At 42.6% G+C, this 16835-nt stretch overlaps 1 protein-coding gene and 1 long non-coding RNA gene across 3 annotated transcripts in view; one reads left to right on the top strand and one right to left on the bottom strand.

Annotated features, from left to right (window-relative positions):
* The first annotated feature begins 56 nt into the window (after positions 1-56).
* The window catches only part of LOC149306472 (uncharacterized), a 25046-nt gene continuing 8267 nt past the window's right edge, over positions 57-16835 (top strand). The window contains exons 1-3 of the long non-coding RNA XR_016282470.1: positions 57-468; positions 870-979; positions 5952-6058. This is a non-coding gene — a long non-coding RNA (uncharacterized LOC149306472). The remainder of the gene's footprint in view (positions 469-869; positions 980-5951; positions 6059-16835) is intronic.
* Positions 8666-16835, bottom strand: part of IQCE (IQ motif containing E) — a 25839-nt gene continuing 17669 nt past the window's right edge. Inside the window, exons 17-20 of one of the 2 annotated variants that reach the window (XM_089540119.1) lie at positions 16519-16629; positions 15423-15550; positions 14370-14485; positions 8666-12198 (exon numbers count right to left, since the gene is read on the bottom strand). In XM_089540119.1, coding sequence (XP_089396245.1) covers positions 12035-12198; positions 14370-14485; positions 15423-15550; positions 16519-16629 — 519 coding nt within the window. In that variant the 3' untranslated portion in view covers positions 8666-12034. The remainder of the gene's footprint in view (positions 12199-14369; positions 14486-15422; positions 15551-16518; positions 16630-16835) is intronic. The other variant, XM_089540120.1, reaches the window with a different exon arrangement.

Raw genomic sequence — 16835 nt, 5'->3', positions numbered from 1 at the left:
TACACAACACACACACACATTATTGATACACACATATATATAACACACACACACACACAGAGCAAGGACTCCACCTCAGAAGCAACACTGCATTGTGGTGGCTTCCACACCATTGTGTGAGTGACACACTCCTTGGCTTCCTTCTTGGCAAGTGAGGGAAACCAATGGTATTATTGATACGCATACACAACACACACAACTAGACCACAGGCTCAGAAGTGCTACGCTGTTGTTGTGGTGACTTCCTCACCGTTGTGTTTGGTGACTCCTTGGCCTCCCTTCTGGCAAGAGAAACAAATGGCATCATTGATACACATACACAACACACAAAGACACACCAAGACCTTGTGTCATTATTGACACACACACAGACACACACAGAGCAGGGCCTCCGCCTCAGAAGCAACACACTGACTTATGGTGACTCCTTCACCATTGTGTTGGTGACACTCCTTGGCTTCACTTTGGGTGAGTGTGGGAAACATTGTATCACTGACACACATACACAACACAACCACACACAGAGAGCAAGGCCTCCGCCTCGGAAGCTCCACACTGTTGTCGCGGTGGTGGCTTCTTCACAGGGTTTTCCTGGCAAAGAGTGGGTTTGCCATTGCCTTCCTCTGAGGTTGTGACTTGACCAAAGTCACCCAGTGGGTTTTGTGGCTGAGCTGGGATTCGAACCCTGGTCTCCCAGTGTCCTAGTCCAACCCTCAAGCTGCTAATTGGCCCATATTGCCTGCCAAACTAGCCTCCCAGGGCAAACAACAACAACAACAACAACAACAACAACAACAGGGTTACAAATACTTCCACGGTTTCGATGTCCGAATGCCGCATGCTAATCCTGTCCTGTCTCCATTCCCCAGAACGTTTCCAATATGGACCTTTGCTGCTGGAAGCCTAGACTGACCCCACAGCCTCCGATCCATTCCTTATCAAAGGGAAAGGAAATAGGGTTTTGGGAATCCTACAAAAGGTGAGTAGCCCCTTCATCTGCGCATTGCGCTTCTGCCTTTTCAAAAGCCAACCACTGTTCAATCGTTCTCCCTTTCCCAGGTTGCGTCAGAGCAAGAAGGGACCTTGCTTTCAGAGAGTAAAGCATATTTAAGGAGCTATAATCAGTTATATCAGCATGGATAATCAGCTAAAAGGGCTTTAATTGGTTAACAGCCAAAAGTATTAGGGCTCATCAGGAGTAAGTGGCCTTCGGGGTTGATACCAGCAATTCCTACCATCCCAGAATTGCTAGCGTTAAGCAATCCACTTACTCTAGGTCGAGGCATTCTGCAGGATGCACTAAACCAGTGATGGTGAACCTTTTAGAGACCAAGTGCCCAAACTGCAACCCAAAACCCACTTATTTGTTGCAAAATGCCATGTCCCTCTGGCTTTCTAGTAACAAACTCAGTGCTGGGGCGATGGCACATGTGCCCACAGAGAGGGCTCTGAGTGCCACCTCTGGCACACGTGCCATAGGTTCGCCATCACTGCTAAACCGACCCCACAGGCTGCATTCGGACCTCAAAAACCATGGTTAATGGTTAATTAAGATAATATACTACATGCTTATGCATTTGTACACTACAGGCTTTTCCAACCAGGTGTCCCCCGGTAGTTTTAGACAAACACCTTCTTCAAACATCCTTTTCTCTGGGACTTAGATCCTCTGTGGTCAACATCTGCCAGAAGTGGACCCTAGAATGATGCTGGAGGACCTACAAATGCCCAGAGAAGTCTTTTCTTGGGGAACGTCTAGGTTCTCCAGCAGCACAACCCTGTGCGCAACGTCTGGCACATTTGCACTAGAGGACCCAGAGAGAACATATTAATCAAAACTGCAAACAAACAAAGCTGCAAATCATCAAAGCCGCAAATGTGGAGGGTCAGTTGTAATGCTGTTTGACACCACTTTAACTGCCATGGCTCCATCCTGAAGAACCCTGGGATTTTTAGTTTGGTAAGGTTTTGTAGTGTACCTGCACAATTTGGCAGAGAAGGCTATTTGTATAACTGCAAATCCCAGGGTCCCATAGGATGGAGCTACAGCACCGAAAGTGGCGTCAAGCGGCATTATTTCCACAGTGTAGATGCAGCCTAGATAAACGTATGGAAGACATAGTGAAAATAACTAGCCTCAGTGACTTTAAAGAAGTAAATCTCCTAATGGAGGAGGAGGGCTTCTGTGGATCTTTGGCCTCAGAGGAAGCATCCCACTGAATGCAGATTGTTCTGGGGCAACAACAAGAGAGGCTTGTTGCCTTCAAGTCCAGTTTGTGACCTTCCTAGAAGGAGCAGGTAGGTCCCAATGGGAAGCAGCATGCTGGATTCACAAAACTTCAGCCTGATGCTGTTAGGTTTCTCCATATGTTCTTTTGCAGTGGTTTTTAAAATCTGTGGCTACAAAAGTGTGAATGTGAAACACATGTCCTTTTAGACTCAGTCATAGTGATGTGGGACTTAATTCTCCAGGGTCCTTGGGGGGGGAACGTCCAGTAAATCCCACTGCTTCCAACAGAATCAGACTTTCCCCTTCCTTCCTGTAATCCCTTCTGTCCCAAAAAAATACCTGCTGGGTTGCCGTGAGAAATGCTCTTCTGCAGTTTTTCTGGTACTACAGCCAGCAATGGAAAGGAGAGGGAAGTATAAATTCCAGTGTCACAGGATATGGAAATTCACTGTTGGATCTTGGCATTATATACAGGTGCAGACGCACACCTTCCTTTTGTCCTCCCTTTCCATATATATATATATATATATATATATATACGCACACACGCGCATCTATGTTTTCATAAGAAAAAAAAGAGTATGTATGTGTGCAAGAAAGATTTTCCCCTCCTTCAAGGAGTCAGTCTTCCTTGGCACACAGAGCAGACTTTGGGGTTTTGGAAGAAAGCCATGGGTACCCTGGCTCAGATTAAGCCTTGGTCACATGCTTATCATGGAGTCACTGAGTAGCACATATATATATATATATATATATATATATACACACACACACACACACACACACACACACACACACACACACAGTATATACATGTAGCATAACAATGGCATCAGGCCAGGCCCTTGCTGGAATAATCCAGAGCCATTCCCATCTGTGTGAAATTAACCATTATTTCAGAACGTAGGGAAAGCATATCCTCTTTGGTCTAGAAATAAGTTTGGTCTAATTAGTTTCAAGATGGCATAAAGAAACAGAATATGATAACAAGTAGTCATTGCCTTTTTAATAAAATAGCAATCTAAACTTACTGCTGGGCCTCACAGAAAGGCTGGTGTGTGTTCGCGCAGACTTTGTGGCCCTTGTGGAAATGTTTTGCATTAGGAAGGAATGTGCCAGATGAACATTAAGTCTTGCTATGTACCAGAAGCGTTCTCTAAACTTTCCCAAAGTGTGGATCCCCTTTTAATTAGGAAGTCTGTTCCACGGGGGATCACACAGTTTTCTAGCCGGCTTGTGGACTTCATCTCTTTGACCTCCGTTTAATATCCCTGACTTAATCATCACTAGTGCATTCTTGGTGGAAAGCAAGTTTTAAAACTACACGTAGAACAATGTTGGCTAAGAATGAAATAGTTACAAAGCCAGCACAAATGAGATTAGTCCATTTTTACACGGACCACTGTGAACTGTTCTACATCCGAATACATGAAAACTTCTCATTAAGGCAGTTTCAAGAAGGCAACCAGCCAAGCAACAGCAGCTCCACGTCTCATTATACCAATATGGGAACTGTAATATTCTAAAATATCTCTTTAAACCATCAAAGGTGGCCTTTGTACAGCTTTTTACCACGAACGGTTCTTCTGTACATTGTGTGCTTGTTGTCCCAATAAATGCATTGCAGATATTTTAAAGGATGTTTTGTGCGTTCTCAACAGATGTTTTTCCCTATTTCATACAGCATGCAACGATATATTTTTGTCATAATGTATGCGTCTCCATTTGACTATTTGACTATAGACTATTATTGCCCCAGAAAGGCCTAATAAAGGTATATATATTGGCTGGATGGCCAATAAATGGTTCTGTAGGCCAGTGCATTTTATAACATTTTCAAATCTGGCATTCAGTCATCATTGCAGCTGTCTTGAAGACTTTGGTTGGACTTTTTGTCTGAATGAAGATCTGAACCCAAATCTCTCTGGTCAAAGCTTTGCCGTGTCTCATGATTATATGAATTTAGGAGCTTTCTCTTCTCAGCCTAATCTGGTGTCCATAACATTCATCCATTATTTTTAGACATCTGAACCTTCACTATAAGCTAATTTGGTGGAGAACAAAAAATAAATCTCTTCTTAGTGAAAGTTTTAATTCAGGCTTGCCTGTCACTACTCAGAAAGTTGTTTCAACTCTGATAGTTATCCTTCTGGCAAGGATCAATACAATTCCTATAAAATACCTAGGTATAATTAACAATGGTTGCTGATGCACATGAAACAGAGCCGCCAGAGCAGCTCTGAATTGCTCCCTGTAGAGAGATATCTATCTTAAAATTTAAGGCCCTGGGCTGCCCTGAAGGATCCTTAAGGCAGCTTGCAACGGGTTTAAACAAAACAACAAAACAAAATAATGTTTATGAAGATAATCAGTAAAGAGACCATGCTACGTTAACACAGATCCATACTAATTCATCTCAGAGGCTTTTTTGGGGGGTGGGCAAAAGTGCCTAGATTTATTCCTTGCCATCTCCAGCTAGGACTGAGAAAGACCTCCTGCACTCCATGCTTAGTTGATGCCTTCTCTACAACTTAGTTGATGGTGCTCTACAACTCCCATCATCCCCAGGCAACATGGTCCGTCCTGAGCTATAACTAGGTTGGTAGACAACAAGTCCAACGGCTGCTCTGCAAATTGAAACCCTGGCAGCAGAAATCAGGAATCTTCTGCCATTATTTCTTACACCTCTGAAAACGTGCTCTGCCTTGAATTGGTGACGGGGACCATCACCATCGTTTTTTATACCCCACCTTTCTCCCAGGATGCACACAGGTACAGATAGGGGAATTTGGCCTGTTAGATAGCAGCAATCTATGCCTTTTACAAGCTGGGATGGCAATAGTACCATACAAGAACAGACTGTGTCTGAAAAAACCTCTTTGCCCCCTGCTTTTGGGAGTCATCAGTGTGTTTCTCACACTAAGTGAAGGGATAAACATAGATATGATTAGCAGGCCTGGAAGAAAAGGGTTGAGAATATGCTTGGAAATACTAATTCTGTGTAATGACACAACCAGTCTACACCATGTGGCAAAGAAAGGGTACCCAGATAGGGATTCTAATCTCTTGGATCAACTTGATCCTATTTAGGAAATTTTGCTTATATGAAAGCAGATGGTTAGCAATCCCTTACCAATTAGGGCTTGATGATGTCTTCCACTCTCTGTAATTTTAAAGGCACTTCCCACATTGCTGCCACTACCCCTCTTTCCCATCCACACATTCTGTTGGGTTTGTCTGAAAACCAAAATGGAAAGAAGCAACTAACATGGGATTAAAAAAAAGATTAAAATCCTTGAGCCATCTTCTCTTCCAGCCAATTTAGTTACAGTCCTGTCTGAAGTTCAAGGTTGACATCCTGGCCAAAACTCAGCCTTACTGTTACCAAGTAAATTGTTGCTACTTGTATGCCAGAATCGTCTACCTCACTCTGTCAAATGTTAGGGCTGGTGCCCAAACCATGTTTGAACATGTCAGTTGTCTTGGACAACAGCCATGGGAAGACCTGTCTTCTTTGTGCTTTGCTGACCATGTTGAAACCATCAAGCTAGGTTCACCATCTCAACTTGTAGCAGTGTTTTCCACATATAACTCACCCATTTTGTAAAGGACTGTCCTCTATCAGCATGGAGTGTGTATGGAGAGGCCTCAAAACTGAAGTTCAGAGATAGGGTACTGAAAGATGTGCTCTATTTTAAAACTCTGTTTGTTTCTGCATCAGTCCAGGAAGAGAAGAAAGTTGTATACATCAATCCTAAACCTATCACTATGTGAGGAATGCACATTAGAGTCAAGACTGCTCCGTGATGCTGGGCAAACTAAAAACAGGTTAGTGAATCCTCTGCACAGTCCACCAGAATCATATTCAAAGTGCTATTCAAAGTAGCTGTTTCCTTCAGTAGCAAATCAGGGTATCATAAAGCGGAGGGAATTTGTGGAAGCTATTCAACTATTGCCACAATGTAAAGTGCTCTTCTGGTGGCAATGGGTGAAGTAGTAGAATTGTCACTATTAATTGCACTTTTTGGATGTGAACCAGTCATCTTCAGCCATGAGCACTGCATTTATGCCTGGCTAGGGTTAGCAGGTCAGGAGGACCCCTGTCCTACATCCCTAGGGATGGTTTCTGAGGATTTTGTGTTTGTTTTAAACACTTCTTTAAAGTTTATGACTGTACTTGGTTTGGTGGGACACAGGAGGAAAAGGAGAAGACCACATTTCAAGTGGATAAGACTCAGTCAAGGAAGCCATAGCGCTGAGCTTTCAAGACCTCAGCTGTTCATAACAGATTATCTTGGAGGAATGTCCTCCATAGGGTTGCTGTAAGTCAAAAGCAAAGTCAAATTAACAAAAAATTCCATAGCAGTTCATGCTATGATAAAGATGCCACACAACTCCTCATTGGTTTGCTCTAACAGACTAACACAGCTACCCTGTGGGGAAATGTTTTGAGCAGGGCTCCTGCAGGCATGCATTCCATTGCAGAGGGAGCATCTCTCCTTAAATGAATCCTTGCCCCCAGGATGCTTTGCTGCAGCAGCAAAAACTTCCTGTAACAGGAGGAGGTAAACAAGCGTGTTCAAGATGATGCCATGTGTTCCTGTGACTGCTATAAATTCCTTATTGTGTTGGCAGACAAACAAGCACACATACACCAATATCAGAAGACCATATATCCAGGAGTAGCCATGCCAATATATCTCTGACATAGAACCAAGACTCCAGCAAGTGAAAAGGAAAAGATGGGTGTTTTAAATGTCTGCATGCATTTCCCCCCTCTCATTTGTGACAAATGCCAAAAGGTCAGCCTGTGACCCCTGCTGTGTTGGGGATTAGACAACAGGAAGTCAGGGAGAGGTTGATGTACCAGATGTCCCGCAAGACTGCTTTTGGCACCCTCTTCCTCTCCAGCAGTAAATGCACAGGCTGCTAACCTTCAGCTGTACAAACCTTCGTGGAATAGCCCTTGGCTCTACTCACCAGCAAAGCTTTCTTTGTCCTGTTACATCCCAGTGCAATGAGGCACATTATGGCTGACGAGGAAAGGCCAACTAAATTGCCCCTCACCCAAAATCCTTCAGAAACAGCAACTCTGCTGGCTTTTTAAACATTGTTTTCATGTTCTTCAAAGCACATTAATTGTCATGATACCCACAATTACTGCTGCTTACTGTATGCCTGTGATTCTTATTAAGGGCAGGGAACAGGATCAGATTTTGCCTTTCCTCACAGCAGTGTCTCTGGCTGCGGCCAGTTTATTTTGTTCTACAGAACCCATGATCATACTTGGCAGCTGCCTGAATATACATGTTATAGGCAGAGGTTCTCAAGACCATTTGAATTTCAATCCTTTTTTAAAAACAATGAAATGAAGCAACACAAAACCCTTTAACTTTATTGCCATCATTGCCACCAAAAATAAAGTCGGCATTGTGCCTCAGGAGCAGATCAGCCCATTAGATAGATTCTCTATCTCTAGTTTTGAATCACCTCTCTGATGAATCCCAACACTTTGGAAGCACCAAAGTGAGAGCAGCCCCACAGTCCTAAGGAAACGGAGGTCTCCCTTCCTTGCATTTTGCTCATTAGTGCTTTATCATTAGTTCTCTGTTACTGCCCACAGTTGAGAGACAGAGGATCCAGTTCCATCAAATTACTCATGCAACTAGTTCCCTCGGGGTCAGCGTCTGGGAAACATTTTGCTCCTGTCTTGGCCCTTATATACCCTCTGAGTTAGCTAGCAAAATCTGAACTTCCAGTATGGTTTGCAGAGGTACTCCTTGACGTTTCAGTGCAAGTTTTAACCCTCTCCTGCCCAACACACATTTTCTAGAGGCCACTGTCTTTCCACAATTTACTGATGGTTCTTAACTGCATATAGAGCCATTTAGGAAACACCCTCGTTCATGAAAGATCTCCTCAGACCCAACTTCTACCCCGACAGTGATGTCCACGTGACTAGAACAGCAGCTGGAATTAATTTACTCGTTGGTGTAAACCTCTCTCTTCTGATTGCCTTTGCTCTGGACAGCTCCCAGCAGCTGTATCTGGAAAGACTACAGACAAGCATTTCCACTGATGGGATTAAGCAAAACTCATCTGCTCTGTACTGTAGCCATCCTTTTTGGCTGCAAGTGCTGGCATGAATGACAGTAAGTGCCAGATAAAGAACAGACTCCATCCCTGACTTAACAAGCATTCAGCGTAAGAGGGAGAGCCAGTTTCTTTGTTGAGGGCTGCAAGGCGGGAGAGAAACTCACTGGAAACACAACAACACGCCATATCTTCTGAGCAGCAGAGCTTTATGATTAATGAAGACCAAAATGGCTAGCTCTTTTTCCTCTGCTGAGCAGCACTGCGCAAACAACAACAACAACAAAAAAGTCAATAGGTTTATTTTTTTTTAACTTTCTAAGAAATAATATTCTCATGAAGGCTGGGTGGAACTAGCCAGTAAAGATGATGCATCTCTCCTCTCTGGTTTGCTGATTCATTCAAGACACACTACAAATTTTCAACAGAAAAGATGGCACCCAAAGAACCTTGTTTCATAGATGCTAGCCATGGTGGCTTTATGGGACTTCCATGTTGAAAGGCAATATACTACTAGTCACTGGGTAGTATCAGCAAGGAGCTGACATTCCTTTTGTGCCCTGTATATGGACTTCCTAGAGGCATCTGACAGGTCAGGATCAGGGAAGCAGGATACTGGACTAGATAAGATGAACATTATGGAAGAGGTGACTCCTTGTTTCTTAATTTTGTGCCAGGGCTATGCAGACCAAAACTGCCAGAACCAATCAATGCCACCCTGATCAGAAAATAGCATTTCCTCCAGGGCAGGCCTGAACCCAAGACTCTCATGGGGCTGGGGGCATGATTATTTCCAACAGAATCAGCTTTCCGCTGTTAGGATGTATCAGCATCTATGCTTTCCTGTGTCTAAAAGCAAAGTATATTATAAAGTCAGATCCTAAGCTGTAGCTCATCCCAGGAGAGGAGAATACGTGAGGACTTGTTCCTTCTGATTCCCCCATCTCATTATGCCTTGGTTTTAATTCTAAATAAATCAACCTCAGCCTAAGCATAGATAGTAGGAATTAAATCCCAATGAATAATGTGGGGCGCACTTCTGCATACGCTTGTGTAAAATTGTGCCATCTGTTTATTGTCTTTTTCCACATAATAATTTAAGTGTTTACAAATATTAGTTCTGCTCATGTAAGATTTACATCTCCTATGAAATCGGTGACAAGTTTCCCCAGCCCACCGCATTAAAACAATATAGTGAGTGGGCAATGGCTGAGCAGCCACACTCACCACATTACAGGCACTGCAGTGCACAACACACACCATACAAAAATACCACAGTGACTGTAGAAACAATTCAGTTGCAAACACAACAGGTAGGTAGCAGGCTGATCCCAGAGGTTACTCTCTTTGCTTTAAAGCTTTGGTTCCCAAACCCTGTTCCTCCGGGTGTTTTGGACTTCAACTCCCAGAAGCCCCAAACAGCTTGGTCAAGAGTCAGGAATTCTGGGAGCTGAAAGTTTGGGAACCACTGCTTTAAAAGATGACAAATCAAGAGATGTCCCTTTTTCATGTGATCTTCAAAGCATCACACATTTGCAACCTTGCCCACGTGGATCAGAATGTACTTGCCAATTTATTCTGAGGAATGGCCTACACTCCAGGGAGCCAGCTAGTGACTTGCGTGACTCATTTAGGCCTTGCTGTTCCGAAAGTTAGTTAGATGTACTTTTAAAATGCCTTGGTTTCACTTGTTATAAAGATATACAATCCTTTTGTTATTGCTGCTTGTTGTTGTTGTTGTTGTGTGCCTTCAAGTCATTTCTGACTTATGACGACCCTAAGGCAAACTTATCACAGGGTTTTCTTGGCAAGTTTCTTCAGGGGGGGTTGCCATTGCTATCCTCTGAGGCTGAGAATGTATGAGTTGCCCAAGGTGACCCAGGGGTTTTCATGGCTGAGCTAGGATTCGAACCCTGGTCTCCAGTCATAGTCCACTCCAAAACCAGAGTTCTAGTCCTATACTGAAACCACTATACTACATTGATCCTATTAAGCCAACAAGCTACTGCTGCTTACTGAAAAGAAAAAGAAAAACCTTGCTACCTTGAGGTCCCTCAAGATTTTTTACCCCTTGTTTGTCCCTGTGTGCATGTGCCTTCAAGTTGTTTGCCAACTTATGAGCCATGTCCATGTTCTTGCAAAAATAAGTTTTCTTGCCAGCTGGGCAAAGCTGGGCCTTGGTTATCACTGCAGTCCTTTAGTCTTTACTGCAAGCATTGCCTTCAGCACTTCAGAGACATGCCTAATGGTCACAATGGCACAATGATGACCATTAACCTTTTCCTTTTCCTTGAGTTGTAAGTGCAATTTGGTTGCAAAGTGTTATATCTGCAATCAGTAGGATGATCGCTAGTGAAAAGCAGCCTCTCCATCTTACAGTCCATAAGGTTAGAGGGAAAAGATGAGGGATTGCTCTGGTTTCTTAATCAATCAATCAATCAATCAATCAATCAGGGTGACTGTCAAGTCAGAATAATGACAGGTAAAAAGACATCCCATCCTTCATGTAGCAGTCCTGATCGGGATTCATAACTTCGAATAATAGCACCAGCAAGATGGACTGTAGCTCAATAGCAGAGGACATGGTTTGCATGTAGAAGATCCTTGGTGCTTTCAGCTAAAAGGGTCAGTTAGCAGTTAATGGTAAAGACACATTTTTGCCTCAGATCCTGTATAGAAGATACTGGGCAATGTAAGCTACTGCACAAATAATCTGAGCAGGTATCCAGGGGCCTCTAATGGTGCTATGACAATCATTCCAATGGAAATGTGCACAGAAAGCAAACTTTTGCACATTATTCTTGCCAACAGTAAAATGAACATAGCTGTTTTGAAAAAAAGAAATAGTCTATCCATGCATGGATTGTTAATACAATAATGGTTTTGAGTCAAATAATATCCCTAGTAAAGATGAGATAGTTTGATGGAAGAGCTGGAAAAGAAAGAAGTTAGCAGACTTTAATATTACTCAGGAAAAGCCACCGGTGAATGTGTCTCCTAGATCCTTTATCTTTTATAGCTTTCAGCAAATTGTCTCCCTCTTCCCAGAGCTATCCTGCCGTGGTCTTGGAAGCATTTGGTTCCAATTGCCTTTGGATCAAGAGCCCTGGGAAACTCAAGAGCTTGCTGTGTTTGTGTACTTTCTGCCAGCACACAGGCTTCACAGGACCAGGTGCTTTTTTGGTATCAAAGCTGAGGGGATGAGTACAAAACCTGAACTGTGGAAGAATAGAAGAGATTCCTCCAAAAAAGAAGGTATCTCCTTCCTGCCACAAGAACTGATCAGCCGTATCCTTTATGAATCTATCAATGGCTACATCATAATGATCGCTATACATTATCTGCAGTGTAAGAGGCACTATGCCAGTACCAGCAGGAGGGTGTTATTGGGCTCATGTCCTGCTTGTGAGCATCTGCTTGGTTACAGTAGGAACAGAATCCTGGATTAGAAAAGGCCTTTGGTCTGATCCAGCAGAGCTTTTGGCGCATCAGAAGCTCTGCCATGCAGACTTGACAACTTGCACTGGTCCCAGAGTTGCAAAGCAGCAGCAGAGGTATTTGTCAATGCATGTAAACTGTGGAGAAATGGATTTGCAGTGGATGGCCCTTCAAAACATGTTCAAAACAACCCAGTAAATAGGTATTACCTTCATCTCTCTTCATCACAACTACAATTTCATCCAGCCAAGCAAAGACAAAATGGCTTGCCTCCTAGCTTAGACCAAGAGAATGTGTCCGATAGCTGTGGAAGTCAAGAGATGATGCTTTTTTCACTGGTGATGGAGACACTGTGATAATATCATCTGAGTCGTCTGAGTGAACATCATCTGCAAGTGGTGAAGGAGAGGGCTGCTGCTGAGATGGGGAAGATGTGGCTGAAAAGAAGAACAAAGGAAATTGATTTGAATAAAATGGAGAGATACACAAATTCTTCTCAAAAGAATCATGTTCTCTTGGGCATTAGGTTTCCAGAATAGGCTTCTGCATCACTTAAGGGAAATTTCTATCAGTTATTACATAAATGGTTCTGCACATCTGTTAAGCTTTCTAAAATGATAGGGCCTGAGTCTCGATGAAATAAACATGTTAGATATGTGGCTACACTGAAAAATTTAAAGCATTTTGGACTGAGACACTACCATCCCTCCTTGACATGGTTTTTTAAAAAGTGCGTTCTCGTGAAGCCCTTCTTTTTATAACAGTTGTTAGAGAACCTAACTTGTCTCTTAAGCATAAAAACATGCTCCCAATTCTTGCAATAGCAAGTCCAGAAAGTCAAATGATATCCTGAGTTAATCCATTTTTATGGTTTCCCACCCAACATTTTCCCTTTTTTCCTTCCTTTTCACTTTTAAATGTTTGTTTGGAACATGTGCCAATGTCATTGAAACTTCCTGATGGTAAACTACTATGTTGATTTCAGTTTACAGTTGTTTCTCTTTGTTCTCTTGTTACCAAATGGTTATGATACTCTATTTACCTTTTTGAATACTTCTAAATGACTGAAATTACAAAATAAAGAAGCCAGTCAGTTATTTTTCCAGCGACTGTTACAAAGAGCATTAGGCAAACCATTTACTAGCTTTACCTTCCTCCCAGTGGTGCCATTTAGTACCTTGCTTTTTATAGATTGCTGGGGGTGGCACAAAGGAGGCGGGTGAGAGTTTGGGGTGGATAGAGAACAATTTTGAGTAGGATGATTTATGAACTAATTGCACCAAGGATAGAGGCAAACAAAGGAAATTTCCGGAGAAGAGACAGAATAATTAAAAGGTCTTGCTCCTTAAACCAATTCTTTAGCTCTAAAAAAAGTCTACTGCTGCCTTTGGAAGTAGACACGACCTATTATTAGCTAGATCACTTTATTGCATTTTTGTGCCCCTACCCCATTGCTTAATATCTTTGTTTCAGAACCCTTTGAGACAAGAAGGTTTCTACTTACACTTTCACAGAGACCAGCATAACACAATTCTCCTCCCTATATACACATAGGCATAAAGAGAGGAGGGGAAAATAATCCAGGCACAGGTTTCATGCCTCCAAAGAACAGTTTGGAAGGCAGTCTAAATGCAGCTAGTATTTCTCCTGATATTACAATGAGACAAGCTTCCTCTCAGTGAGAATGGACAGCAACCATTGATGAATATTAATGGGAAAGAACATCGATTTGTATATTATCAGTCCAGCACCAGATAACAGACAGCAACAATGAAATGGACAATCCATCTATTCCCTCACTTCCTCAGTGGGCCAGTTCTTCACTACATTGATATAAAGTGAATTGCCTTTTGGTCAGCTGGCTTCTTCTAGAACAGTTAAGCTGTTAAGTAATGATAGTTATTAACTTGCACAACAACCCTGTGAAGTAAATAGTAATTGATATTTACTCTGTGGCCTGTGTAAAAAAAATCAAAGTGATGGAGTGGCTGTCAACATATAAAAGTTATAACAATTGAAAAATCAATGAGATAGTCACTCCACGAAAAGACTGAGGACTGAGCCTATGTTTAGCCTTAGGCTTTCTTTTAGCCGATTTGTGATAGATTCCTACATGTACTGTTAATTGGAGGCCCATAAAAACACACCTGACTTACAATACCTTTACCCGCTCTACCTGGAAAATGAGGCAAGTGCCTCAAGTAACGCAGAGAGAAGCTGAATGAGTCGGAACAGGAGGAAATGTCCCTATAGGAAGCCCATATTGTGGTGATACCTTTATTTTGTTGTTGTTAAATGCTGTCAAATGAGTTTCAACTTATGGTGACCAGAGGAGCAAGAAATCTCCAAAGGCCCCAGTCATCCAGAGCTCTGCTCAGGTCTTGCAAAGTGTGGGTAGCAAGGCAATCTACTTATAATACGGCCTTCCTCTTTTTCTGCTGCATCCCACTTGTCCATTATTGTCTATTGGGCCAACAAAAAAGGTGACAACTGCCATTATCCACCTGAGCCCTCTGAACATGTTGGTTATGAATAGCAACCCAACAAACACTAAATGAGAACGAAAATATCTGCAGCAAGTAAATATGGCCGAAATAAATGAGATTACCTGGTATCGAAGTGAAGGCCAGAGGTGAATATTTGAATGGAGACCAGACTGGCTTCTCCTCTCCAATATAGGCAACTGGGCTTGCTTTCTCACTCTTGGGGCCAGAGATTACAGACCTGCAGAAGAATTGGAGAACTGAAAAAGCCATAAAACAGCCTCCCAGCAGAAAGTGAAATCAGGAGTCAGAGAGATCCAGCCATAAAGATCTATGATAAGAACTCTCTCAAGGCTGAGGCTCTAAATCAGTTTGGTGTGGGAGAAGGTACCAAGTCACAGACACTGTTACATCCATCACTTTGTTTAATCTTTACGTGGAAAGCATCTAACAGGATTTAAAGCTATTGTGAAGGGTCAAGCAACACATTACGGATTACTATTATTTGCACAGTGGGAATACAGGAAGTCTGAGGAACCCAAGTCATGGCATGCCTGGCAAGGTGGAGATGCTCAAACAAGAAAAAGATTGCCATCAGGTATAGCTGACATGGCATATCAAATATGTGGAAACTACAAGCATGCCTTTTGCTATGAGGTGTATATAAACAATACCTGCATGCACTACAGTGTTTGAAAAACCAGATATTCCTCATGAATAGAGCATTACCCTGCATATCTTGCAGGGCATCAGACCTCTCCCAGCCAGATATCGGAGGAGACTGTGACGCAAACAGGCACCACAGAAACACTTGGCTGTGTCAGACGGAACATCAGAAACTCAACCTGGGATTGCTTTCTTACCACTTGCCTACAGCTCCTTCTAAGGAGCTGTGTTCACATTTCTGTATGCAAACTGAGCTATCTGTAAACAATCCAGTATAGCTGGAAAGAAGTTTATCTATGCTGAAATAGCCTGGAATTCCTTGCCTGTGTAGATAGGGTTGGCTATCTTCTGAGACTCAAGGTTAGCATGTGGTTTCTTGCCTGTGTCAACAGTTTTCTCCCTGACCCAGCGTTAACACTAAAGGCCAAAGATTACAGTTAAAATACTCAGCAAAACCTGAATTCAGCAAAACCTGAATCGTACAAAAAGAAAAGAAAAATACTGACTCTCACCTTCCTTTTGGTTGCATCCGTGTGATGTGAGCCCGGAAAACTGACTGGATCAGCCTCACAGCCTCCTCTTCTGCGCTGCAATCAGCAGTTATTTGTGATGCGCTGGACCGACATGATAAATCTGGGACCTAGGAAAGTCACCAGAAAAGCAAATGTTGGGACTTCAATCCACTCTTTGGCAGCATCTGTGATTTAGATATTTTCTCCACCCTTCTTGTTATTAGACATTCTTTATCAGCAGTAAGAAACTACCACTTGCTTTTGAATTGTAGTCCTTTGAGGACATCACTAGATTCCTGTAGTTGCCAGTAGAAAGGTGATCAGGGCTTTATGTTATTTGCTAAATGATATTTAAACATCCATTCTCAAAAGGAGTCTAGATTCCATATCAGTTGCGGCAAGGCTATAGCAGAGCACAGGCCATCAAACCCTAGTTGAGGGTTCCTGAAAATGCGTAACTGGTATGTCACTTTAGGGTTGCCATAAGTCAGAAACAACTTGGAGGCACACAATAAGACTTCCAGAAACTCCCAGTCAATGTGGCCAGTTGTAGTTCAAGAAGTTATTTTGCCAAGGTATGATTGGGAGAGCAGAGATCTAGGAAACTGTAAGAAAAACGTAGCTGAATCAGGCCAAAGGCCTACTTGGGAACATGTTTTGTCCCAATGGTGGCCAACTAGAGGTTACTGGGAAGCTGTCAAGCCAGGCTTGAGCTCAGAAGCACCTTCCTATTCTCCAAGAGAACCCTCCTTCAATTCGTATACAGAGGCTTCGGATAGTCGAGGTGATATGTAGTCAGCATCACAAATAGGTATTGATAGAATCTGTCTAATCCCTTATTTAAAACTCAATTTCCTCTCCTTTTATTTTAACTTTCTAATCCCTTATTTAAAACTCAATTTCCTCTCCTTTTATTTTAACTAATTCTATGCTTGGGCTGTTTATTATTAAATAAAGGAGCAAAGTAAGGGACATGATATAAAAGCCAGTATTAAAACCAGGATTGCTGCTTCCTCTGCCTTACAAACTGCCTACATATCATGGGGAAAATAACAAGGTATACTGTGACTATCACCCTACTTGCCCCAATAGTTACCTTGTTTCCTGTCCTAGCTATGCTGTGAGTGTTTTGACCTTGCGCATAACATGATAATAGTTTCTGCCGAGCTAAATGTCCCCTGAATGCTGCCTGGAGCACAACGGCCACCTAACACAAAGAAACACAGAGAGAAATGAAATCAATGGACGTTCTCCCTTGAAAGATGACAGCTACAAATTAATGCACAGCCCAAGGGGAGAAAGGGGGATTTCAATAAAGGACTATTTTCCCTGTGCCATAAATGCTCTCCTGCCAATCAAGAGGAAAAGCCGAACCCCAGATCTGTGATTTAAAAGACGGACCTGGTGAAGAGC

The sequence above is a fragment of the Sceloporus occidentalis genome, unplaced genomic scaffold, assembly GCF_023333645.1.
Source record: "Sceloporus occidentalis isolate IW3139 unplaced genomic scaffold, rSceOcc1.0.p SCAF_10, whole genome shotgun sequence".
NCBI lineage: Eukaryota > Metazoa > Chordata > Lepidosauria > Squamata > Phrynosomatidae > Sceloporus > Sceloporus occidentalis.
The sequence above is the reverse complement of the archived record's forward strand: the minus strand, read 5'-3'. Positions and strand labels throughout refer to the sequence as shown.